We start from the raw sequence: 26,835 nt of genomic DNA on the forward strand, positions 1-26,835 counted from the left end.
TTTATGTCATTTATTTTCTCCGTTAGCTAATGAGAGTTCGATAGTTGGCTAGTTAGCTATAATCAGTCTAACGAATAATTATGTACCCCTTGTGTATCCAAGCTCAAGCCTGGTACCTCTCAGTGTGTCACAGGGCCCGCGGAGAATTGTTAACAACTTATTCTGATTTACTTCAGATCAATTTAATTCCTAAAGCAAATATGAAAATTACTGAACGATAACAAGCAGAGCATGAAGTATTAAAATATTCAAAACTCAATTTCTCTGAAAATTTTTCTCAGTTCTTTGCTTCGGAATAGGTTCGTTTCGGAAATTGGGTCTTGCTTTTATCATTAGGTACGTTTTTTTTACTCGATTTCAATTTATTATGTATTCATGTGCAGGCAAATTTAAAGCGTATATGTCTTTGTTTTTTAAACGTTACAAACATCGTTATCAGGAATGGTACATCTGCTTTTGAAGCTTTGAAAGACTGAGGTATCCCTTTAAAATTTAAACATGTCGTAGCCATATAGAGCATTTTATGATACCTACACATTGCGAACAAGAAGCCATAAAAACATTCCGTTGTTTCTATATTTTGACAAAAAATGGCAAAATAAAAGTTTGAAGCTAAGTTAATTCATATACCGATGTATTTGCAAGAAATTACACCAGCCATGTTGCCAGTATCTTATCACATATATATATATATATATATATATACGGCATTTATCGAAAAAGGTATGTACATATAAGGTAAAACCCGGGTAAAGTTGATGTCATATACATATAAGTTTTCCCCACAAAAGAGCTCTGATTGTTAATATTAATTATATATAGTTATTTAAAAAAAGACCATTTGATGCAATGTTTGTCGATGTGGTTCGGGTTTTATATAGCTATTTTTTTTAATACAGTTGAATAGTTTCTATAATAGATAGATCACAGTTTGCAATCATCAAGATAAAAAACGTACTTATTTTGCGCTATAACGCATCCTAAATGGGGTTACTATATACGGACATGTATCCAAAACTACGATAGAAACAACATAAGGTACCTAGTATTTCCCTTTTGAGCGCATTAGTCCTTAAATCTACTCAAACCCCGTACCCTGGACAATAATCGACGAATACTAATAAACAACAGAATCAAGAAGTCCAACCTAGGTGCAGCTCTGTTGCTGGGCTTCTGTGATAACCGGCACTATCATCTCTGCTTTTCCACAAGTTTTACACGTACCAGCAGTAGATCTCTCGCTATTCGCGGAAATCTTCGTTGAGTCCACTGCTAGCCCCTACATGCTGATATGTATTTTTTTCTTTAGGGTAGTGTCTGACTCCGAAACACAGTCGCTCTTTTTTTTATTGGCTTTCTTCGTTCTTCTGTACTGTTCGCTCCCTGGACATTGTTATTTTTTGTCCTGCTTAAATTGGTCCTATTGCCATTAGTGCGGTCTTTGTTGCTCATGTTATTGTTTATCTTTGCTCCTCCGGCACTTAGCTGCTATGGTCCACGATATTGTTGATGGAAACGCTGGCGTCCACCAACGAAAGTATACCCAACTTCTTTGCCTCCTATCGGGGCTCGGGTGTGCTTGTTTGTTCGGGCATTTGTTTATGTGCTTACCTACATTGTTTTAATTGTCCGTGTGCTTCGATCTGCTGTGCGTATTTGTAGGTTTGTTCACACAACGACGACATCACGGATGATTTTGACCTTAGTTTCATTGCTCGAAAAGAATGTCCTGTCCATCTGCGCCTCCCGCCCCTAATTCCTCTTTCTGTCCTTTGATTTTAGTTGTTGTTATTCTTTGATGTGCGTCGCATATGATCTTACCACGCTTATACGCAGCTGTGATTCCGCTGTGTTTGTTGTTACCCCTGTCACAGTGTTGTACCCATCCTGCCCCTCATCCACCAGGTTTCTGAGAGAACATTCTGTCTGTGCATTCTGTCTCTGCTCGAGATATCATTTCACGTGTATTCGTTGTCACATATAAATTCACGTCCAACCACATGGCTGCTCGTTCTTCTCGTCGCTTTCCTGTTTCTGCTTTGCCACTGCCAAAACTTATAGCACTGCTTCTCATCCAAAGTTATAGACCTAAACACACGCGCTTCCTACCAGCTATTCTGTAAAACCACAGTCGTTAACGTCTTAAGTGTTTTACTATCGCGAGTACTGATTATATTCTCACCGTACTGACTATTCTGTAAATAGTTGTCATTGTTAGCACGGTATCATTCATGGGTGGCACTTACGGTTATGTCACTCTGAATGTTCGGCAAGTACAATGCCCAAACATATTGAAATATTTCAATTTTAACGTCCGGTTCTGAAGTTGGCTAGTTCCCAGCACGAAATAAAATGCATCACGTCCGGATTCAAACTTAGATCACTACCTATCTCTATGTTTAATAAGCAAACCCATTACTGCTGCACTAATATGGATACGAGGGCAAGCAACCACAAAAACGGATTATGACGCATAGACTCGTATTAAGTAAGAGGTGAACCACTTCTTTTTTGCGTTCCAGTCGACTATCTCTTTCCGTCTCAGCACTGCGTATTCTTTTACTCTATTTTCATATATATATATTCTTTTGCTCTATATATATATATATATATATATATATATATATATATATATATATAGTAAAAGAGAGGAGAGAGAGAGAGAGAGAGAGAGAGAGTACGTAGTACACCAAGCCCAGTGGGGGGATGTAAAGAGAGAAGTTCAAACTATCTATACAGACGGACAGACATAGGCAGGACAGACATTTGAGCAGATAAACTTATCAGAGATGCATTTTCGAATTGGGAAACGCGCAAAAGGAATATAGACGTCATTTTGCCATTTACTAAGCGTGGTCGAAAGATTAGTTGGTTAAATCCTGCGAAGAATCAGGCTACCACTTTCTATCTTACCTCCTCTTCTATATAAAGACAATACGAGTATATTAGCTGGTATTTTGTTACTCATACGAAGCGTTCAACAATGACAAGCGGGTATACTGCAAATAGCAGGGTCGAATCTCTATGGGGGAAGTTAGCAAAACCCATGCGAAGAAACGGAATCATGCAAAAAAAAGGCATGCAAAAATGCACCGGAAAAGATAGAAGTCAAAGTGAGGGTGAACCTGAAGACGTATGGTGGTGTTCAATATCATTCCTATATGGCAGACTTCCGTTTCATCCTGACGTCGTTTCTGGTCAATGGAACATGGTGACCATATAATATCTCGAGTGGCCCCGAAAGGAACAGAAATAGGTGCGCCATAAGGAGAGAAAGGTTACAAAAGAAAATTCCGTATCTAAGAACGACTTTGTTTATACGCCGGTATAGGGTTATTAACGCCGAGATCATATCTAGTAAAAATAAACCCATGGCCCAACGTCTAAGTAGCGTCAAATAGAGACTAGTTGTAAGTTGTATTAATACATGTATGCTAATTATAACTTACTTGATAGTTTTTTGACGTGCCAAACCTGTTTCTTTCATAAACGTTAGAAAAATGAACCAAGAATATGCGTGTATTAAAATCAGAAGTTTAAACTTCATGTACTCGAAGCATCGCGATATATATTTAAGTTAGCAATTAATCAACGAGAAATGTACAGCTTGAGGTAGACCTGAAGTTCTACCACAGTCAAGCTTTCTTCGGTAATAAATGAAGTGGTTAATATGAAGATCGTTAGCTACGATATACATAAGTACAATGTTTCTCGCCATTGATTAGTTGAATCTTCATTGTAGACTTCGAACAAACGTATGATTGAAATCAGATGTTTAAAAAAGAGAAGCTGTTTATCCAAGTGGAAATGTTGCGATCCACTTTCCAAAGTAGTTTTCTTATTTCCCGATAACATGTGATAACTTTAGCTGCGAGCCGACATGATAGATTAGTCTAAATGTTACCTCAGAAAACTAGATCAGCCGTTAACTAAATAAGACGCTATTTATAGGTTATTTATCGTTCACAAAACACGAGTTGCAGATAATTGTATATTTTAAGTACGGTTACGTACTGAAAAATTGGCATGACAATGAAAAAACAGTCGCTTTTTATCAAGATCACATTGAAAGGTATAGGGGGGCTCATTAAAAGTCAAACATCAGATGTTCTGTAGTCATTCCCAAAGGTGTCGTTGATTGCAGCGACAGTTTAACTACGAGATGAAATTACAGGTAAAATCGGCAAAATTGTTGAATCATGTAGCGTTTTTACAGTATGTCGTGTTGTTTGTCAGTGTATATAAAGATCCCACCGGGAATCTGTCACTACTTTGTTTCCGTCAAGAAGAACCACAGAAGAAAAGTTATTAAACATCGATAGTTATCCAGCTGTCAGCAGTAAGGTGCATAAATTTTATATGTATATATATATTTATTTATTTTATACAAAAAGCAAAAAGAGGTGCAAACTTTATGAATTAGTGCCATCAAGGAAAATATAGCCTGGGATCAGTGAAATCAAGCCGAAAAATCGTGATCAGTTTTATTTGTGTTTATTTTCTTTATTTATATCCAATCGATAGAGTATCTTTGAACATGAATTTACATGAAAAAATTGCGCCAAGGACGAAACGTATTCGTTCCAAAATTTCAATACAAACTGTGATATTACAAGCAAATTATTTGTAAATGCCTGAAAAAAGGTTGATAATGTCCGGTTTTTTGAACACTAAATACGAAGAAGCTAACAAAATTGAACACATTGAAGGAACAAACGTTCCCGGTCACAAAGTGCCTATACTTGTAAAGTACCTGTAAGGGCTACCTAAAGACAGGGCCAATTCTACCATAACAATAAGTTGTCTGCTATTTGGAGTAATTTCTCAATCTCTAAAGTGTATAATACTTTCAAAAAATTGCGCCTTAATTCTTACGTTGGCGTCATGTATTCAAACAAACAATTTCAGGCCAATGTGCTGACTTCCTACAATACACTATTAATGGGAAGTGTTTGTAATGGAGAGCTAGCCATGTACATAGAGATGTTTGCCAACTGAAGTACTTCCTTGGTGTTCCGTAAGGTAGTCCTACTGAATTACTCAATTAATGTTAGAATCGACTGAGCAAGCTGTTATCGCAATTCGTTTTGGAATGTACTCTTTCTAGTCCTAAGCCCACGACCCAATTGATTCCACAACTACGCCTAATCGTTGGCTGCATAACATCGGGCTAATGCTACCCTTAACAAGTATATCTGAAAATGGATATATCATTCCTCTGTACTTAAAGGCTACAAGATTTGAGATATAGTTGAACGATTGGTTGAATATTCATGAATGAAGTAGATGTAATAAAAAAAAGCAATTTGTCAATTGATACACATGAAAAGCACCTGCTCCCTCAACGGGTCACTCAAGTTACGCGTAGCTTAGTATGCCCAATAATGAGTCTCAATGACATCAGAAAGCTGATCGGTAACACGTCTGTGAGTAATAAGGAAACAATTAGCGACGACTGAACCAATTGATAGTAACAAAGTACTGCAAAATTAAGAAGTAAACCGACGACGAGAAGCTTGGGACGATCCTCAATGTATTTAGTTGAAACTGTAAGGCATGTTTTTGAATTAATACATAATCACAAGTAATCTCTCTTCCTTTTCGTTGTCTGTCAAAGTGTAATGATATCCTTGAAACTATCTTTTTATGTGTCATGTTTGAAAGATACAAAATTTCTGTTTCTGCCCTGCCTCGTGCCTCTTCTCAGACCACCTAGACATGTAGTCAGCAGCTTCAGCATATGGGCGTGCCACTTCTATGCCCACCTGCGTAATGCATACAAACCTCGATAAATTGCGTATGTAAGCAAAAGAGTGAACGGCTGGCACTGCGGTCTCTTTCCACAAACACAACTGCATATAAAAATAATGACATAAATTGACGTTTTTTCGTTCAGTAAATACGTGATCCAACGGCGCACCATTTCATTGCGTCACGTTCAGTGAAGCCTACAACTATACTTCACCTACTTTCTAAATTTAAGCGCGTAAATAGATTCGATCGACTCTATGTATCGGCAACAGGTGGCGCTTTGCAACGATCCGCAGCAAACGTTAACTCAATTACGCAGCGACAGAATTGTTTAATAAATTATGCACGTCGGCTAGCTTCGCCTTGGAGAGGCCTTTATCTCAACTGAGAGATAGACTTTCCGTGAATGTTCAAAGTTTTTAAAAGAAGCCATCTGTTTCCAGCAGTAGGTTCTGTTTCTTGTGCCGAGTAAACAATGGGGTAAGTAGCTGAAACGCTAAGTAGAGAGTGAAATCGCGACTGTTTTATTGTTGTCATCCCAGTTTAATCATGCTTGTACAAGCGATTTATGTGGTGGTCGTTATATTATATTAATGGTTGGTCTTGGAGCGAGCTACCAGAAACGTAAACACATGTTACCCATCTTTCGTCCGTCTCTGCGGCGCTCTTCTGTGATTATCTCACTTCCGTCCTCTATGCGTACATATTTACTTACCTCCATCTTCTAACTTCGATATGGAGCGCTCTGTCATCCTATTACAGGGAATAACAGGAGAGGACGAGCTCGCCGGAAGCGATGCAATCTATAAGTGGATCAGCCAAAGCAAACGGCCGTATATGACAAGTGGCCATACTGAACGTCTAACGCTCGGTTGTTTCTGCTCAGGCTTATTCCGCCACTTCTAACCATGGGGAACACCGGCCACAACGAATTTCGATTGCCACTATTTGTATGCATCATTTATGTGCAGAACTATGTGTGTAGATTGCTCCGCGATATAACAAGACTAGTTGCGCTAGCTGTAAGTGTCTGACGATGCCTTAAGTTATACAAAAAGAGGGGCATCGACAGTCCTATACAGCACTTTTCCTGCTGGTCGCCCGTGATTGAGTCGAGAATAGATATAGGGTGTCAGCGTTGAGGAATTAAGATGAAAGCTAACAAAAGACAATCTCCGCTCCAAAAAGCTAGAAAGTAACGCCAGGCCGAGGGTAAACAACAGCTGTATTAGCACGGAATAAAGAGCATTCAAGTGTGAAGCTGAGACACAGACTCACTGACAAACTAAAAGGCAAATCTTGTAACATTTGTAGAAAATCTTTGCTTACGTACGAGCGATGTAAAAATTATCAGCCGCAGATTATAGTATCCATAATCGTCTACCATGCCACATAACACAAGAGGAAATCGCAGGCGCGGTCTCTCTCTCTCTCGCTTCCTTTACATGTAGGAGATAGCTAAGAAGGAAGTGGACGAGGCGTTGGCGTATCGTCTGGTGGCATTATGGGCGCCATCGACCGATGTATGTAATACGTAAACATCAATATACCAATGTGTATATATGTGGTCAGGAACAAGGTATATGTATGTATGCGCACTCATGGATAAGGAACCCAGATTGTATCCCACATCTAGGTAGCAATACGAATAGAGAAGTAAAGCGGCAGCGAGACATTTCTTGTACGAAGGCCTCTAGCAGACGTCTGCCCATAGCGGGCTATGACAGCTCGCGGCTAGGACGGACAACTGACGGTAATGGTTACATTGTAGAGAGTCAAACAGTTGCAAATTTAATGCGCTTTACGTTGTACTTAAACATATGAGAATGCTCTAAGAGCTGTTGGCTACTGCTGCTGGCTGTAGGCAGCATAGGGTGATGGCGGGAGAAAAGTTGTCTTTTTTTTTCAAGGGTCCGGAAGGGGTAGGGGTTAGGTTTAAAGGACAATAAAAGGCCCAAAAAGGTCCGAAATCGTTTAAGGAACCCCTCCCGCCCTCTAAACGTATAACAGTTGTGTGTAGTCGTAGAACTGTTGACGTCGTTCCGCACCAAGGGCAGATTTTACCATTTCGTTGCAGCGTAAAAGAAAGCGACGGCTTGCAACTGTACGGTCGACCGCGTAAGCGAATATCAGAAGATAATCGCTCCTTTTTAGAGCCCGGCTGTCATTTAGCCTGTGATGGATGCTTCGATTTTAGCCCAGTTGCACCTCTTTATTCTGTGCAGGGAAGCAGGCTAGCGAAAGAAAAAAAATCCGATCAAAGTGCGACATCTCACTGAGATAGGTGTTATCCTTTTCTAATGCTCCGTCTTTAGATTTCCCTTGCCCGTTTACGGTCTAGTTCCTTGCCCCGTAAAGATGATCAAATAAGTAGAATGAAATAGAAAATTGCATAGAGCAGGAAATTACTAGCGCGCAAGCTAACGTTTGTAAACGTGCAATTAAAAATTAAGTTTCATTTGTTCTAATAGGTTGTCCTATTTTCAAAACTATCTCAAAAAAAAGGCCTTTCTGTGTCGAAAGGGTAGCGTGCGTGTTTTTTAAAGTGGCTCAGCGATTTTACACAAGGGATATCAGCTGGAAATGCCCTTAAGATTGGCTTCCTATTCTGATATTATAGACATGCTACAGAATCTACTTGTCACATGTTGTATAATTATATAGCAATACTTTACATAAGTATTTGTATTTCGTTTGACGATAAAAACTCACTCACATCCCTAGTATGCTCCGAAAATGACAGAATATAAATAAGTACTATTTGTTAGAAGCAGTGTGCGTCTTTTGCAGTGACAGAGGCAATCATCTTCCCTTAAAAACAAAAAAAAAAAACAATTTCTGTTATTGTTCGCTTTAAAGTATTACATATAGTGGATCAGAGGTTGTTGTTATTGGCAAGTTAGAACGAATTAACCGTTCACACCAATATACTAAAGTACGTATGGACCGTTCGTTCAGATCCAAGCGTTCAGAAGGCTCCTGATGGTGGCGATCATTCGATGCACTACAATTCTACTTTCAAGTTCAACTTGATAAATAGTTTAGTCTTTAGAATTATGGGTCGACATTTATGGGGACTCTCGAAACAGCTACTGCTAATAATTACTACCGCAAGAAATTACGAGGACTATTTTTTCGTTTATCATGGTACGTATGATTGCGATATCTACAATGGCTAACATTACAAGTCTTAAGTGATTCCCAGCATATATCGATGAAAATGTGCCATAACCAAGGTACCACAAAGTGATCGACTTGCTATGGCCAACAACAAACGTGGCAGGGGCAGGAAGGTACCGCGAGATGAGCCTTCTCGTGACCTGCCTTCCGATAGAACCTCAGAGTTCAGCACATAGATGAATATGGTTGACGCTATATGAAACTGTCGTCATTAGGAAGCAGTTTAGGCTATTGGCTGGCCATACTGGGCACAACATCTAGTAAACGACGCAATTCATGCTTCATAGACGAGGGTTTGTACGTACCCCCCAAACCGTCGTGGCACTCGACTTCGGCTGGTTCCAACTCCAATAAAAATGACAGTTTGCCAATTTTTAAAATCCGCCTGCCTAACAAAACAATAGAGTCTTTATTAGAATGTAGTTAGTCACAAAATAATTTTGTAGATTGTTTTAATACGAATTGTGACGCGTGTTCTCTAATAGAAAACCATATAATACAATTAAACCAGTGTAAAAATACTCTTTGTTACTGTGGGTTTTTAGCATGTAGCTTGTTAGATCAATGTAGAAAATAGTTTTTTTCGTTTACTTACGAGTGCCTCGAAATGTTTTAGAGGTGAGCATGATTATATTTACCGTTTGTATCGTACCAATAAGTTTCCTATAAATTATGCACACAATTATTTCATCCACCGTATCCCAGTTACTACCAAAAATGACAATTTTTTTTTTTACTACAAGAAGTATTTTTTTTATTGAAGATTAACTAATTTTATCATTTATTCTAGCATAATTCATTAAACCATATCCATATGTCGTCGTTTTACGCCCATTTTGTACAGGATTTACAAAAAATATATCATGCAAAGGTTAGGCACCACAAAGCCCTTCCACATCGTGCACTCTTTCTCACATCTGTATGATCGAACTATCGATCACTATCGACATTACCAATAACATAGTTGCGCTTATTGTTGTTTGTTGTGGGTTATTATTGTCACAAATGCGTGAAGAAAAGCCTGATCGAACCGTCATCGCCACCACGGCACTGAAACGGTGCGGTTGGATGTTTGTTGGTGTTGGAGAGAGCTCAGAGATCACACAAGGCGCTAGCAGTCCTCAGTCCACAAGTCACAAGGTCGTCAAGCATTTGACGCAGTCTGAATTTTACATGTTTTTTGGAAGGGCCTGAAACATATCGCCTGTCGGATAAAGTTTTTGCAATAACAGCTTATATCCTCTAAAAATCCTATATAACAAAATTACACATGCACTCGCAGCAGCACACTCGTTTGCCTGTCATTAACAGGTGTGGTTAATTAGCATCATCAAGCAATAGTTTCTAGATAATAGGATCTTTCGTAGGAAAATACCTTGCTGTTAAATTTTTCTCACTGAGACCAGTTAACGAGGTTCGATGTCCCTTCAAGATTTCAGGTCCACGTTATTTTTGTTACTACTGTTATTGATATTGTTTAGGTAGCCTTATAGAATTCGTAGTAGTTAGTGTGGGCAGTTAATATAGCTTCGTGTTAACCCTTCCTGTTCTTGCTTTTGTTAATATTATTGTTGGTTTGTTATTAACTAGCGTGTTACACTTTCTACATGTCTAGACGTATTTGCGTGTTGTTCGATGCAGTGATGCGAGAGCTAAGATACGCAAATACTAGTAAATGAAATATGGTTTATGTATATATATATGTATGTATATTTATTTGCTCTAAGTTTATTTGCATTTTTCTGCCATCAGATCGTCGCTTACTATACAATATTGTGTTCCGTTGTATATGTCGCTTAATGTCCTTTCACCTACCCAGCTCGTCTTTGAAACTGTTTTCACTCGCCTTTTCGAATATATATATATATATATATATATATATATAGCCACTAGTGCATGAACTACACTTGTACTTTTGTTTCGTTTAGTTCGCTGGCATCGTGGCGCTCGATTAAGGTTTATCTCGTTTTCGATCGTAATTATGCCAGCACCACAAGATTAATCGGTACTTTAGATACTCTACGATCTTGTTTTAGACGTTTAGCTTGCAGATGTGTATTGACCCGCTCAGTGATACTGCTTAGATAGCGAGGAAGCCTCTAATGGCAAAACTAAAACTTGTTGTGAGCGGTTACGCTAGAAAATCCAGCCATGCACTCATATTCAACGATTATTTGTCTGAAACAAAACACGCTACGATCATTGTTTACGTCTGTATAATAACACAACACGAGTAGTTCCGTCCGAAACATTATCAATTGACCTTTTGCGGGCTCTTCATATTTTGCCAGCACTCGCGCCTTTATTCTAACCTGCACAATCTTATAAAGGCAACATTTCGTACTTAATGATGATATTTTATTTAATCATAATCTAACTGTATGATTTTGATACGAACTTTGCTACAGACTGTGTGCAAAGGGCTAATTTTTTTTTATTATTAACATTATTCTTGTCAGTACAGAATAACATTATAGGACAACAGATCTCTATACCCTATTGTATGGGTTTTTAGGTATTTCCAAACGATATCTTGGTTCATTTAAAGCCTTTCTTAACACTTTTCAGAACTTCGCACTCAACTGCAATAAACAATTTGTCGCTTTCATTTTGCGCACACAATCGTGGACCTAGTGCACTCTAAACACGCGAGAATGTCATGCCACAGAACACAAATCCCTGATCACTGTACATCTCTACTTTGTATCCAATGGACCCCAAACACCGTATTGTGTACAACCCCTCGTAGCAAGCTAGAGAGCACGGCTTCGTCACACTAAATCGTTATATCGCCAACGTCTTTCCAGGGTCCTCTTTTCAGTGTTCTTCGGTAAATGTTGTCTCATCAAGTCTGGAGCGGGTTTCTCCTCTGCCCTTTAGCAGAGAAATGATTTTGTACGAGTTACCCCAAGAGGCGATGGTAGGGAGGGGACTAACTTTACACCTAAGGCGACCAATTGCTACTCGAAAAACTCTAACTACGAACCCTTCGACAGATACTGAACACCCGAATTTCCTAAACCTGGTTCCTACCAATAACTTCGCGCTTATGACGCTCTGAATGCATTCCGTAAGCGATCAGCTGCAGTAACGGTAATGACGGCCTCTATTTTTTTCGTCTCACTGACCGACGGAAACAAACCAGCATCCCGGCTAACTTCATTTTCAGTGCTTCGCTTATAGTAAGACCGGTCTATTCCAAGTCCAATCGCTTTTCCAACGGATACAATTCTGACCCTCCTCACTACCTCGTCCCCATTTTACACATCCTTTGAACTAGCCCTAGCCACAGTTTACCTCATCATACACTCTCTAGCGTTACTATTCCTTCCGTAGACGTCTTCTAGCCATGTCGCTTAGGAAGCAATCATTTAATTGGATTCTTGTTACCTTTTGTCGACACACAAACCTTAAGATTTTTTTCCAATCTGGCCGCAGGTTCCAATCGGTCAGACGTCGGCCGTCTGCTGATTTAACTTCGGCTCAGCTAGATACGCTATTCAGAAGTATTATACTGATGTTTGATTTGTATGATGGACCCTCTTTAAACGGATATAAATAGCTAATCGAATAGAATTCGTAGCATTTAGAATATGTTTAGTTACTGAAGCTATCGTTCGATTAAGGTGGGTCTCATTAGTTCTCAATTATTCGGTCAAAGTTAGCCTTTGGCCTAAAATTTCTCAAATTTATTTGAAAAAATTCAAATTCCTTAGAAACAGTTTGCGCGTCAGAGCCGATAGTGCATCAATGAGAGCAAGGGTGCCGATCACGCCCCGTTCTGCCCTACCAAACGTCCATGATGGCACTCCCTTATCCTGTCCTGTTATAGAAAGCGCAGGCTATTATGAATAATTTTTTTTTAAAACCTACGTTTCGCAGATGCTTTACTCCATATGATCATAGTTTATTACAGTTAACTTGTTGCTCGTTATCTACAAAAGTCTATGAAAATTTAAGGGTTAGGACCCGAAATGCACACCATGTAAACTTATTGCCGTGAGGTGATTTGAAGAGACAACGTCATAGCCTTACCAAACGAAAATTGACAGAAATGTGGCTTATTTTTAATGTGAACATTTTTTAAAACCCCATTTTATGGACGCTTAATTTTCTCTTTGGCTAGGCGTATAAACAACGTAATTGAATATTTAATCTGAAAGCTGATTTCCTAACTATAGAGCTAGTTTCTAAAATGTATCTGGTATAGAAAATTTTGTCAGGGATTCTCGACCGATGTATTGGAAGAACTTTACCACTCCTAATTTCGGGTACTAAAAAGGATGTCATCGTAATCTAGTAACGGATATTCTCGGGATTTTTGTTCCCTGAAACTACTTTCCTATTATGGATTGCTTTTCTTGCTGCACGACATGGCACGTAGTCACGTTTGGTCTAGCATAACGCCTGAGCTCTTTTCATTTCTGAAACAAAGCGCTATGCTGAAGTGTCAAACACCTCGATTTGAAAAGAAAAAGAAAAATTCAGTAAACGAGCAGTTGCCTCTTGTCTTCTGTATTGCCAATACGAGGTGGGGACACGTTTACGCTCAGTAAAATGGCGTTAACTGTTGACTCTCCTCAAACTCCATCCGGTAGTTCTGGTGATTGTTGTTATCCCAGTATTCTTTGCCGTCGACGCGATAACACACACAAAATTGAACCGAACGGGGGGAACTTTTCAGACACAGGTTCACAGAAAAGCGGTCAGTCGGCGACGACGTATGCGCCGATCCACCTATATCCTTGCACTCGGCTGGCATATAGTCGGCCTCGATGTCCGTGTAACTTTCCCAGTTGTTTAATGTATACCGCAAGAGAACGCTTTTATGAAAGGCGACGTTCAGAACTCGAATAACAATGTGCACTGACGAGTTGTAGCTGGCAATCACAGATTCAAGACAAACCTTTTGCGTCCGAAGTCGCTGCCAAAAGTTAGGCGTCGCACCTAGAAGGGCACAGCACAAAATAGGCTATCCTTAAGGGTTGGGCTATCTTGTGATACCGAAAAGCTCACTTTTTGCAAATGCTTTGAGCCTTCCATTTTTCAAGTCTTTTACCAGGTCTCAGAAATATCATTAAAGAGTGCATCATCAATTCAAAAATGATCGCACACTTACAGCAGCCGCCCCATGCTACACTCTGAAAGGAAGCAAAACTTCAGTGTAGCAAATTAGCAGCGTTAGTTAACTCCGCGGATCAACTAGGAGTATAATTAGCAGAGTAAAAAATCTAAGTAGATATTAACGGACAACGGTTGATTTACCGCGGTACTCACCTGGCTGCTCGAACTTGGCCTGGTACCTGCCGCTCGATTGACAGACCTCAAGTTTGATATTTCGAGCCGGCTGGAACTCTCTAACTCTGACTAGGGCAGACGTCTTAGGAATGGCTATACTAGAAGAAAGGATAGGCATAGAGTTTTCCACGGCGGCGGGACTAGGCGCTGGTGCAGGAGTTTCCTCGGGGCTTTGCAAAGGGGGCGTCGCTGCCATTACCTTCAATAGGTGTTGCACGTAACGGAGTTAGATCTACTGGCTATAGAATAAGCCTCATAAAATTCCGTGCGTTACGGAAGACTACGTGCCAACTATGGCCCAACTGACTTTTGCGTATGCATCTAGCCATTCATGCTCAAGCGCAATATACAAAGCAAGCGCTCTATGAAACGCTGTTTCCCTTTGGTATAGTTTACGTTAAAAAGCAATTGGAGACAACTGAATTCGAAAGTTACCATTGTTCTTTCGCTTGACTCAATTCCGTTGAACCGTCTTATTGGAAAATGCATTATCATAAAACAAATGGTTTTGCAACGCCGTAAGGGCTCTCACCTTTACCGCAGTCAAATCAAGTCCCATGTCATCGGCGAACTTGACAATTTTCTTTGGCTGGCCGCTTTTAGTGGGTGTTTGTGGGGCGCTCTTAAGGCACCTCTTTGGAAGATCAGAGCTGGCAGGGGATGTTTCGTGCGCAAGAACCAAAGGTGCTCTAGGACCTTCCGGTTTACGGCCTGAAAGGCGAAGTTGGTGCAATTTGAGCACGAGTTGTTGTTTGATATGCTGCATCACACGCAGCCGGCCTGAAGCCCATCACAATGGTTAGCATCCGGCGCCGGCTTTACGCTGCCTTGTTGCCAGTCGTCATCATTATCATCGTCGTTTTCATACAACTAAGATGAACACCGCACGCGTTCACATGATCACTGGAACTCCGGTCTGGAGGGAGATGCCAATTCACGTTTTCAAGTCTATTGCTTATAGGACATCTTAAATAAATGACCAGCTTCAACACTAAATGCTAACTACACGTTTTCTCTTTTCACTGACGGCAACAGGCACGCTTTTCCGGCTTTTCATTTTTTCTCGGTTACCAATAACAGTACCGATTAACTCGGTACCATTCGGCATCATTATCAATAGCAATAATAACGTAATGTCATTTACTCATAATTATTGATAACAGCAGAAGATGAACAGAAGTTATAATGAGTAAAGCAACGACAACATCGAGCATCGACGATAATACAGGGGAACAAAGTGCTGCTTACTGTGTGACGTCACAACGGCACTGACCGTGCAATACACCATGTGCAACAGCCATACCCTTTCAGTTTGCGGCACTCCGTACTACGGTAACATTGATAACCTGGCTATATTAGTCACCGTCTATGTGAACCGATATTGATTCATGCAATTCATAATGTTGTAGCTCTAAAAGACTCTAGCTGTTGGCGCTACTCTTGCTGTTAGTGTCGTTTTTTGTAGTTCTTTGTCAAAGAAAAGTTATTTATCCAGCATTTTAAGTGGGCATCCGCCTGGACCATGAAGTGGTCACTGGACGGCCGCTGCCGTGGCGGGGGCATCCATTTCGGGAAGTGCATCGAGCTTCAACACTCAAGGGCAGACGCATCATCAGCGGTTAGAACCCGACTGAGTGAACTCTTTCGGCTTTTTCCCACTACACATCGACGACGACGACGCACGAACTGGCATTAAGTAACCACCGAGTACCCGGAGCCACTGCCGTTAGAGTGCCCCAGCCCAAGCCCAAGTGAGGGTAAGCGACGTGGCCATGCGACGGCGGTGGTGGTGGTGGCGGTGACGGTGGCGCCTGACAAGACTAACTCATTCTTTCTCTTCTTCTTCTGGGTTCAAGGGGCGCTCTTCCCTTCCTTTTCCGTTCGTGCCCTTTCCTCTGCACTCACCGCCTACATCCCCATGTGACGCAGCTTACTGCGGAGAGTCAACACCGACTCTACTACTGCAGAACTTCTTCACTTCTAAAAGGAAGACGAAGGTCGTTCTTACGTCTATACCGCGCCGTCAGATGACGGACACAATAAGGGGAACCTATAGTGAATCCGCGGATATAGCCAATATAAAACTTTGGCAGCCAAGATGACGAAGAATGGCTCGGACTTTAGAAATGTGTAAACAATAAACCACAGAGCCAACGAGAACTTAGTAATTGATAGATGGTTTGAAAGCACTCATGGGTCTGGAAATCTGGTATTATAGTAAATCATTGATGCTTCTAGTTCCATCGTGCCTCTGGACAATATGAAGTTGCTATACTAGATTTAAAGATGGGCTGCTTACTATCTTTAGGCAAAATTAACACTCAGATATAGCTTTATAGGTGCCAATTGAACGAATACAATGATATTCTTGATTCCGGTGCATCGAAAGAGGGTCCCAGAAAACTGACTTGCTTCGAAAAATGGTTAAATACGTCATAGACATCTATAGCAAAAATTAATACACTAACCTGGAATCTGCAAATCGATGGTTGGAGACCCTGTACGGTAGTCGGTCCAGACGAGAGCAGTTGAGAGTGGCATTGAGAACGGATTGGGTCTCAGCGTTATTTGGACCGCCGTCATCCTGGTGATGCGTCAAGATTACTAGGAAAGCAAGTTTTGAGGATCTAAGTTAGCAGCCCAGCAATGGTTGACAAGCTTATGACAAAAAACTGCTTACTATTGGTAGACTAAGTAGTTTTACTAACTCTAAACCTTACCTAATCGAGTCCTAAACCTAAAAAAATCGAGACCGTAAAGACTTTCAGCTATTTGGAAGTTTACAGGAACTACAGGGTGTCCTATGTAAATTAATCGTTCGTTTATGTACTGTTTTGATAAAAACTATCTTTCTAGGTAATATGTGGCATTGTAATGCTTGGCACATTAACTGTCCAAGGTTTCACTACAATATTTACGGCATCCTGACAAACTTTCTCGATAACGGAGTTGCTCCTTGTAGAGCAGAATGTCTGCTTGAATATACACAATGTCTAGAATATGGGCACAAACTAAGAAGGTTTAGGTTTACCAAGGATGACAATGTCATGGACAAGCTAGTGGTTCGTCGTTAATGGGTTCGCTATTTCTGACACTCATAGCGGATCTTTCCTCGTTGTTAATAAGCCAAAGTATTCAAAGAAGGCCATGAACAATTCGAAACATTGAACGATCCACCGCCATTTTAACAGTCTAATACGCAAACTCAAAACGCATTATCAGCATCAAAAATGCAACTTTTTATCCGTTCAATCTGTTTCGAAACAGTTCCATAGGAAGCTTTCAATGTTCTGGCATCGAGTTAGTTGCTTCGACCTCTCCACCAGCGTCGCAATGACCTGAATTGCTGATTCAGGGTGATTAAGAAAGTTTATAATTTTGCTGCAGTTTGTCCGGCACGAAGACATCAAACTACACTCGACGTTCGCTCATTTTCTAAAGTCCAAACCGCCAGTTTAGATTTTTAGGTTTGTTTTAGGAAGACAGCCTATTCACATGAAGGATCAATGCATTGCCGATCGCAACACCGCTTCCTTTAACTTTCGATACTCTTACTCTCTAAGAGATCTCCCTCTTCCGTCGCAGACGCCGAAAGACCGCTTTCCCTTCTTACTCGAAGAAAACATTATAGTAGAATAAAGAAAAAAAAAATCAGTTTTCACGTTTCTTATTCACGCTTGGCAACAAATTCAAGTCGTTTATCAAGCTAGCAGACGGAACTCTAGTGTGCAAATTCGACGCACGGTCGTTTCTTTGACCAGTCCATATAAATAATGGCATGAAATCATCTTTGAGGACCATCTAACTCGTCTCTGTTATTGGCAACATGATATGATAAACTGGAATAGCTTTTTCCTCTAGGTCATACGTAGCCGTGGATTACAAACGAAAGATACCTAGTGGATCATATACTATAACCGCTTGAAACGATCATAGCTACCAGTGGCCTTAAACAATTGACTTTACTATTTATAGTTTAGATCAGCTTTACGCGATTCGACACGTGTCACTCCCACTCAGATTCAACGCATCATAGGCTGTGAGTCCTATATATTAACAAACGGACAAATGGTGCCACCATTGAGATGCACGTATATGCACAATTCTCCGATCCGACCACTCACATTGGTATTCTTCAGGTGTCCTTCTTCTTGTTGACAATGATTCGATCTTTTTCTGGCAGCAATGTCAAAACTTCTTGGGTCTGGATGCCAACCTGTTTTTTACCAAAAGTCTTTAGCGAAGCGATTGCGACTGTTTGATTTCGGTTAAATTTTTTGGGAAATCAAGAAGTCGGAATAGCATCAATAGCAGTAGCACAGGTTTTCTATTAGCGTACAGGGCCGCCATTGACAACATGGAGGCTGTGGCACCGCAGCGCCCTCGTTTGGTTACACTGTTCATCTCACGTACACCGACGAAGTAATGTGTGCAGGCCTATGTAGTCGTGGTAGCAAGGAGCATAACCGGCTATTTGTGTAGAGCCTGGCCTCTGCCAACGTACGCGAACGCATCAGTCGGCTATAAGGGCGAAAGGACGGCTGATGGCTAGCACGTAAAAACTAGCAGAGCGGTGCGACAAGAGGGGCCAATTTTGACTGACCTTGGAGAGGGCCAGTTGTAAGGAACCGGGGTAGGTGACAGAAGAAAAAAAGGGTTTAGGGTAACTCGATGGATGTTCAATTAATAGCCAAGTTACGCCGAGTTGCCAAACCGACTCGATATGGCACTTAGCAATGATCATTAAACGAGGACATACACGTACCTACACCTATGGGTAGCCTGGGTGCATAATAATGATGCATACAGTAAGGCGAACTTGAAGGCCATTTCTGACCAGTATTATTATACATCACAGCAACCCTATTGATAGATAATGACAAACAAAATTCAGTAACAATAATACTTCATCCAATGAGTTGACCTTTTACAATTTCGTGTCCATTTAGCCAACGTTTCTAGTCATCGCTAGTCAATATAGTCAACTTGAAAAAACCATTGTTAGGGTATGTGGTGGATGTTTTTATATTAAACCTTACGATAACGAACTCTGATTGAAATTCAAATGTTTCTATAGGACTCCTAGCAAAATATATAATAATAAAAAAAAAAAGCCTTATAGCTAACCTTTACCAAAAACAAAAAAATTAAAAATATGAAAAATACTAACAATCCTTTAGGTTTCTGACTACAACCTGCTTTTAATAACAAACCTCTTTATGAGGTCATAATGTTATAGATATTAGATAACCTTGATTATTCCTTGGAAAACCATTTTTTCACGTAGTACTACTACATATGATACCCTTATAAATCAAACACACATGTCCATTAGAAAACCTGCCTTAAGGCATTACCAAGCTAAAGAATTAACAAAAGTCTAATTTGAAAGCCTCGAATATCTTTTTTTAATACGTTGAAAGGAGAAAATAGGATCGTCGGCTTAAGCAAAAATAATACTCCCGACACGATCTCATTCGGATAAACACTAAAAACTAAAGTAGTTACGAAGGTTTTGTTCATTTAAGAAATTCCTGTTCAAGAACAAAGTGGTCCTGATTTGCAATATGGCCAAATGAGGCTGTTTACCATATAATAAATCTGTTTAACCATGCAGAAGTTTATGCGATCGCAAAAATCTATAATTTCTCCATGAAATTAGGTCCGGGGCCCAATTTAATTTTTGTTTTACCGCAAAACTGCATAAACATATCTAAATCCCTTTACCTTATATATTGCCCACTTCACGAGTACGGTTGCTACCAGCATACTCTTTTGGTACCACACAATCCATAGTTCCATTTCTAGAAAACGAATAAAATTCAATATAGATAACTCGGTGCCAGGTGGCTTAATGGTATATTGCGTGCATTATTTTTGAGAAGCTACTAGATATTGTTTCCCCAGGATTGCAGGATTAGGATTAATAGGTTTTAGTAGAACAGAGTCAGCTAGTTACACTGATAGCTAACACTGAGCTATTGGAAGAAATTCTTCGTCTAAGTGTGACGTATGTCTATTTAGAGCGTTATTCAACGAGGCTTTTACCCAAATTAAAGCTTTAATATAAACCGAGAGACTATCTGGAGCGTTGAACCGCTTATTATTGGACGAGCGTTGTTATTGTTTCGCTTGTTAACAATGGCTTTACAACAATGGTCTAAGAATTTCTCCTAAGACGAGCCAATATGTCACGTTTTGTTTCCGTGACTCTTTACTATAATAATTATATAAAGACATATTCTATTCTTCAATAGAGATACACGAAAGGTATCGCCGATTAACGGTACATACAGCTGTATGCAAGGTTTATAATTTTCCCAGCGGCTACAATTCCGATCACATCGACGTTGTACTTTAGAGAAGGCAGTAAGTACAATTAAGTTTTTCGTAAAAGATTATTTTGGATAAATTCCTATTCCCAATACTATAGTTGACATCAAGATTTCAGTGCTTAAAATACAATACGGCGCATTTTGCCACAGATAGTTTGAGACTAAGATTAAACGACCATTCTTTATAGCGTTCTAAAGATTCTTCGAAAGCAGCCGTTGATTAATCATTGATTGACTTCTGTGTATACTGCAACGTAGACTTCAGTTAGGCATAAGACGATTCAATAAATCAGTATACAATCAATATGAAAAAAGGGGCTAAGAATCACTCTCCGTGAGCAATCTAAGGTGGACTGTGAATTCGAGGAGAAACTGTCGTCTACCTGAACGAAAATCCCTTCTTTTAAGTATGATGTAATCCAATCATATTTATGGAAAATGTTTAGAAATTTGTCATAAGACCTAAAGAGAAAATATATTGAGAGCTTACCCATTTTGGGTCTGTGTGTTGTATCGGAGCATTGCAAAAGTTTCATGACCTATTCGGGGTTCTCTTTTTAGATTAGGTCTTGGCCGCTCGCAGATAGCGCGGAATATTATACTTTTTGAATATTTTGCATGCGACCAAGGTTAGGAAAACGGGTCGTTTCCATGACTGGCGGTCACTTGTGGACTGGGCTGACTATGACGGTCCGACACACGTTAGGAGCTGCCTCATTTCCAGACGAACGTTGAAATACAAATCACAGAAATGATGTCTTTTTAACAAGTAAACTACCAGCAATTCTAAATTCCGTTACAGATATCAATGTCATGTAATCCAGGCCACTTAATTAATCATGCAGACCTGTTCGGTTGTTTATAGTGAACATGCCCAAATCCTCGAAAAACCTCCATAAAATAGCTAACTCTGAGCCCCCGTGAGGCCTGATGATCGTATCTTAAGAATTAGGTTGAGGCGTATCTAAGCTCTATCTCTAGTGTAAATACGTGAGGGGGTCCATTGCACAAGACGTCTGACCTTGCCCACACACACTTCTACAATAGAGAAAATAAAAAATATAGAACACAATTTCAAAGTATTTTAACGTTCTATATTCTAATTTTTTTTTAATATAAAAACAAAACATTATCTGGCATCATCACAAAAAACGAGAAAGAAAACAAAATGTTAACATTCCGTATCATTACAATCCTAGACGGGTAAACACTATGCCAATGGGCGCAGTTATCATCGTTCTTTCCAACTGCTGTAATAATTAACGACATTCTGTATCGAGTCCACTCAGATAGTAACAAGAATTAAACAATAAATACATATTGTTTTGTAATATATCTACTAAACAAACAGAGTGCATTTGGATCGAATTGAATATCACAGTAAGTCAAGATGATAGGACATCTACTATCAGATCCCGACTATGGTCGTTGTCTACTGCGTCCTTTCCTGAGAGAAAATATTCCTCATATCGTACTACTGTTCGAGCATGCAAAGCATGACAATATCGCCGATACCTGTAATTCATTGACAGCCATTATGGCCTGCTTGTTTTGTGGTATGGGGGCACAGTTACGAAGAGAACCATACCTTATGATTCAGTGCGATAGGGTCACAACGACCATACATTTTCGTAGCGACTATTTATATCCCGACCCGTAAAGGCTGCAGGAACAAGCCCCTGCGTACGGCTGGCGCTCGTGTGACACACAGAAACTCAACAGCTGCAACAGGAGGACAACGATGCTTGCCTTTCTTTTATGTATATTATATGGGGTGGTACGGCATTTTCCACAACGGTAACAGTCGTTGTTCTGACTAAGATACTTTCTAGAACGGCAATAACAACAGAAGTAGCGACAAAAATATTTTTTGCTGGGAAGAGCAAGGGGTCAGGAATGCCTGAGCATTCATTGTGTAATTTATACGATTAACCCACTGTTATTTGTTGTACCACCATCGTCATTTATACTTTTACACAGGCGGCGTTGTCGTCGCGATCATTTTGTAGTCGTCAGTGATTTTATAGTCGCGTATGAGCTCCTAGGCAACTGTTGTCCGGGTGATTGTAGATGGAGGCCACACCGATCGTTCTATAGCAGGTTTTCATTGGTAACTTACATTTGATTAGAGGCAAGGAAGCTTTATTATGGATATCACCTCACGGAAGGGAGAAGCTTATCTCGCTATATGCATATAACATACACAATGAGTGAGATACACCCTCATGTTATTTATCGTTGGTGTGTTATATATAGGCAGGCAGGTGTAATAAGTTAGAAATTATAATTCGTAAACCTGTGTTTAGAGTGACCACGTGTCGAGACAACAGCATCCCTTGCAGTTTTGACTAAGTTTAGGCTCCCCCCCTCAAGGAGCTAAAGATTCTTGAGGGGGAACTTCATTTCTATATTTGTGTTCATTTATCTTAAATGCAGAAGACGGCGTAATCCACTCCTACAATCCTAGCCATGCCTGATCCTAGACTTTTAAACTTCGCCAAATATGAAGATACAGATGTGCCTAGACATCGAGATAAGTAGATGTATCAAACATAGTATGAACGTACCTCTTATTTTTAAATATATTTGACTAAAGATCTCGTTAACTAAACAAGCTTTTTTTTTTCAAATTTGATTGTACCTGAATTCATTGCTGTATAGTATCAACAACGATGAATACAAACAAACAAACAGAGAAGCACCGCTCCCTTAGATCGATCGATGGATGATAACTGAACTCGCGGACCTCAGACGAAACATGCGGACTGTTAAACAGATCGCATGCGGCCAATAACCCTAGTGATACATTTTGTAGCCGAGAGGAAACTGAGTAAGTTAGCTGTTCCAAGTCGCTTTTTCGTTCGTCTCTGAAAAAGTCTTAAATATTGTATAGGGCCATCTAGATTGCTTTTTGGTTGTAAAAACTAAATTGAAGGCGCGGAATGGGCTTTCCAGTTCAAGTAAGGAACGGTTACAGAAGTGATGTTTCGAAGATCATACCTCAAAGTGTGTACAGTATCTGGATGTATTCGTCCCTTTTGCCTCTCCTTTTTTTTATATATATATATATATATATATATATATATATATATATATCGTTGTCTATAGAGGTAAAAAATCAATTTAGAGAAGCAAACAAAGATACATATAGCGTCGATACATCAAATGGTATCGTTGTCACTTGACGTTACCTCTAAACCTCAAAAGTGACGGTATCCGATATGGCTTTAATTGTATTTGGTTCCTTTGAATGAGTTTGCGGACTAATAAGCTATACATTCGGGATTACGCGAATTGTCCTAGCACGCGCAATTCCCAGTGTTTTCTTAATGTTATAGTACAGCCTTTTGAAAAAGTATGCTTTTTGTCTAAGTGTATGAATAGCTTATCGTATCTAACCCTAGTTTAAATTATTATTTTTTAAAAAATTAAAAATTATTAAAATGTTTAAAAATACTTCACCATCTTCTAAAAATACTATATTTAAAAAATATTTTAACTGTCTAATCGCAGCTGCTGGCACAGATTTAGCCAATCAACTTAAATCAAATCTCAATACTGTTCATAATATCAAAATCTACCTTCTAATTTAAATTTTTCTTATAAAGATTTTGTTTTGTGCAAATATTTTGCCGCCAACACAATATTTTTTCGCCGAAATTTCGAATAATTAATTTTCAAGAGTAAATTTTTTTAACTTATTGATATATAATAACGTAAGTTTTATATTTTTATGAAGTTTAACTGTATCCTTCTACGATATTTTAATAGAACAAGCCCTCCTTCCTTTTTTGCCTTCGTTATCCTTATTCCCTAAATTTTTTTATTATTAAAAAATCCCTAAAATATTTGATTCCTAAACATTCAGCTAATTATGTATGCGTTATGAAAGCCTTAGCTCTTCCCGATAACCATAGAGAAATTAAACAGGTTGCTGTCAGGAGTCATTTTTTTCAAACAAATACAGGTAACTTGAATTACCGTAAAAAACGGGTATCTTCTGTGCCGTTAGTAAGTGGTCACTAACGGTAACGCAATCAAATTTTGCGAGACGACCCATCTATATGGGAAGTTTTCATGCGACAAAAACAAAGGGAAAAGTTATATTTTATGAGTAAAGTATGATTTTTTGAAACGGTATGGTTCTACAAATCTTCTTAAACAAATGAGCTATCGTTAAGCCAGTTCAACATCGCTAGTGGCGATGACCTATATCAAGTTGCTAAAACAGATACAAATCTACGTAAGTGGCTGTACACTAACTGTGAGATTAATCTGGTTCTTTTAAGAATGTCTCTTCTGTAAATAAAACAGACATGAAATCACAAACTAGATGAATTTATTACAATAATAAACGACCACAATATTAATTTTGAGAGCCGTATCGAAACAGACGATCGGCTTCGATCGAGGCCAAGTGAGCTTGCGTCAGACATTTATCAGGAACTCAAAACCCATTCAACTTAATTTTTCATAAATACTGTAAGCTATATCCAAAGCGATAGCAGCATCGCACAATTGAGATAGCATTTAAATTATTTACTTTGCCTTCTAGTATGGAATATCTCCAAATTATCCTTATTTACTAATCCGTATTTTGGAAAAGATACGGTAGCTAAATCTCGAGTTAAACGAGTTTGGCTCTCATTTGCACGACATGTCCACGTATAGCTTATATATATATATATATAAGGGTTATACACATTTTATTCTAAATATATTTCGGCATACTGCAAGCCTAAGTATGTTTTTACTTACTGTAATAACTATAACAAGATGATCAAAACAAACTTTAAATCGATTAACTATGAGTGGAAAGTCTTGCTCTGTTTAAGATACCAGTCTTTATGAAGGTTAGCGAAACATGTGTTTAGATCTAAGTTAGGTAGATCATAGGTAAATTAGAAAACATGCGGATACATTGTCGGCATATTATATATAGCAAGTTGGAAAGTCAGGCAACTTCCAAATGTACCACCTTGATTACTATAATCAGCAGCTGAAATATAAAAACAGCTCTTACGATACTTTTCGGTTAATAACTGTTATGTCTGCTGTAGCAGCTGCCATCATCGAGACGTCATTAACAAGATACACGTACTAGGCATTGTTTTTTTGATTGTTTTTCTACGCTCTGCTAAAACTGTAGGATGGACAATCCGCCCTTCATCTGGCTGCGTACCATGTTCGAGAGGACATGGTTCGACTGCTTCTGAACCGAAAGGCCGACCCAACGATTACCGAAAATGTGAGCCTCATACCTCGTCACCAAAGTTACATTAGTGACACTCGTCAATCGTATGCATTCAGCCTTAAGCGCTTCGATCAGCAGGCAATGATGTTATTTCTTACGTGTTTACCTGTAGCTGGATTCACGTTGTACATGTTAGGGATAGTGATGCTAAAGTGTAACTTACTGCTATTTTCACTTGTCGATGGCAGACGAAGGGCCATTTGCCCTTGCACGTGTTAAGTTCTCGGGCAACTGGTGCCGCTATTGTTCCGCTTCAATTACTCCTCCGGGCGGGCGAAAAGAACGTCCGCCTACTTCCCGACAAGGTGAGACATTTTTCATTTCCAATTATAGGTGAATTCGTTTCGAAATTATAACCTACTGCTTATAATACGTGGCACCAAATTCTGGCATCGTGGCAGAAACGGTTGAAGACCTCATGAGATTCCGTTTTACTAGGAGCGTAAATTTAAAGTGTTCACGCTGAGCCCTGCAAGTAGTCATACAATCTTTTAACATAATGCATATAAATAATACAATTAATAATTATGTTTTAAAATCATTTATAGGCATCTTTGTCTGTTGACACATGTGCGGTACTCTGGCTTTCGAAATTATTTAGAAAACAAATATACCAGTAACACAGAGAGTAAACGCGCATTAATATTACTTCACTTAAAGAATAATCCATTTAAAAAGTTGCTAAGCAATAGAGACTTTGTGTACCTAAATTGGCTTGTACCTCAATGCGTAACCTTTCTCATTGTATTGTCAACGAAAGTTAGCCATTCAAATCCACAGGGTGAAATAAAATACAGTTTTAACACCGCTTCCGAAGTTAGGCTGTTTCTCCGTTATCATTTTAGGAGGTAAATGGCCGAAAAAAAGATTCTGCAGCCTTAGTTGTGTAGTACCGCTTGCTAAAGGCCCATTGTTTTTTTATATATCTTATATAATAAAGTTCTACAATGTAAACGTTCGTTAATAGCCTCTAGGAACGGCGTGTTGTAGGTAGGAAAAGTGTCTCACCAGCAACAC

General features: G+C 39.4%; 2 protein-coding genes across 3 annotated transcripts in view; one reads left to right on the forward strand and one right to left on the reverse strand.

The window, feature by feature from the left end:
• The window catches only part of nompC (no mechanoreceptor potential C), a 93,036-nt gene that overhangs the window by 43,686 nt on the left and 22,515 nt on the right, over positions 1 to 26,835 (forward strand). The window contains exons 6-7 of the mRNA XM_022832134.2: positions 25,714 to 25,812; positions 26,007 to 26,123. Of these exons, the coding sequence (XP_022687869.2) occupies positions 25,714 to 25,812; positions 26,007 to 26,123 (216 nt within the window). The remainder of the gene's footprint in view (positions 1 to 25,713; positions 25,813 to 26,006; positions 26,124 to 26,835) is intronic.
• On the reverse strand, positions 9,678 to 19,609 carry LOC111259849 (protein phosphatase 1 regulatory subunit 3B). 2 transcript variants are annotated; one of them, XM_086968071.1, is made up of 5 exons: positions 18,354 to 19,609; positions 16,698 to 16,833; positions 14,762 to 15,009; positions 14,209 to 14,428; positions 9,678 to 13,878 (listed from the first exon to the last, which is right to left on the reverse strand). In XM_086968071.1, the coding sequence occupies exons 2-5, from the start codon at positions 16,810 to 16,812 to the stop codon at positions 13,481 to 13,483; spliced, it is 981 nt and encodes a 326-aa protein (XP_086824197.1). In that variant the 5' UTR covers positions 16,813 to 16,833; positions 18,354 to 19,609; the 3' UTR covers positions 9,678 to 13,480. The 2 variants fall into 2 exon arrangements, with proteins under 2 accessions (XP_086824197.1, XP_022687889.1); XM_022832154.2 differs by having other exon boundaries at positions 14,762 to 14,940; positions 18,354 to 19,605.

The sequence above is a fragment of the Varroa jacobsoni genome, unplaced genomic scaffold (assembly GCF_002532875.2).
Source record: "Varroa jacobsoni isolate VJ856 unplaced genomic scaffold, vjacob_1.0 scaffold_38, whole genome shotgun sequence".
NCBI lineage: Eukaryota > Metazoa > Arthropoda > Arachnida > Mesostigmata > Varroidae > Varroa > Varroa jacobsoni.

Bases quoted from the DNA above. Each gene is read 5' to 3' on its own strand.
- LOC111259849 (XM_086968071.1), bottom strand. From the start codon at position 16,812: ATGACGGCGGTCCAAATAACGCTGAGACCCAATCCGTTCTCAATGCCA. The intron at 15,010-16,697 runs GTTAGTGTATTA...GATGGGCTTCAG, and splicing joins CATCGATTTGCAGATTCCAG to GCCGGCTGCGTGTGATGCAG. The intron at 14,429-14,761 runs GTGAGAGCCCTT...CACCTATTGAAG, and splicing joins TTGATTTGACTGCGGTAAAG to GTAATGGCAGCGACGCCCCC.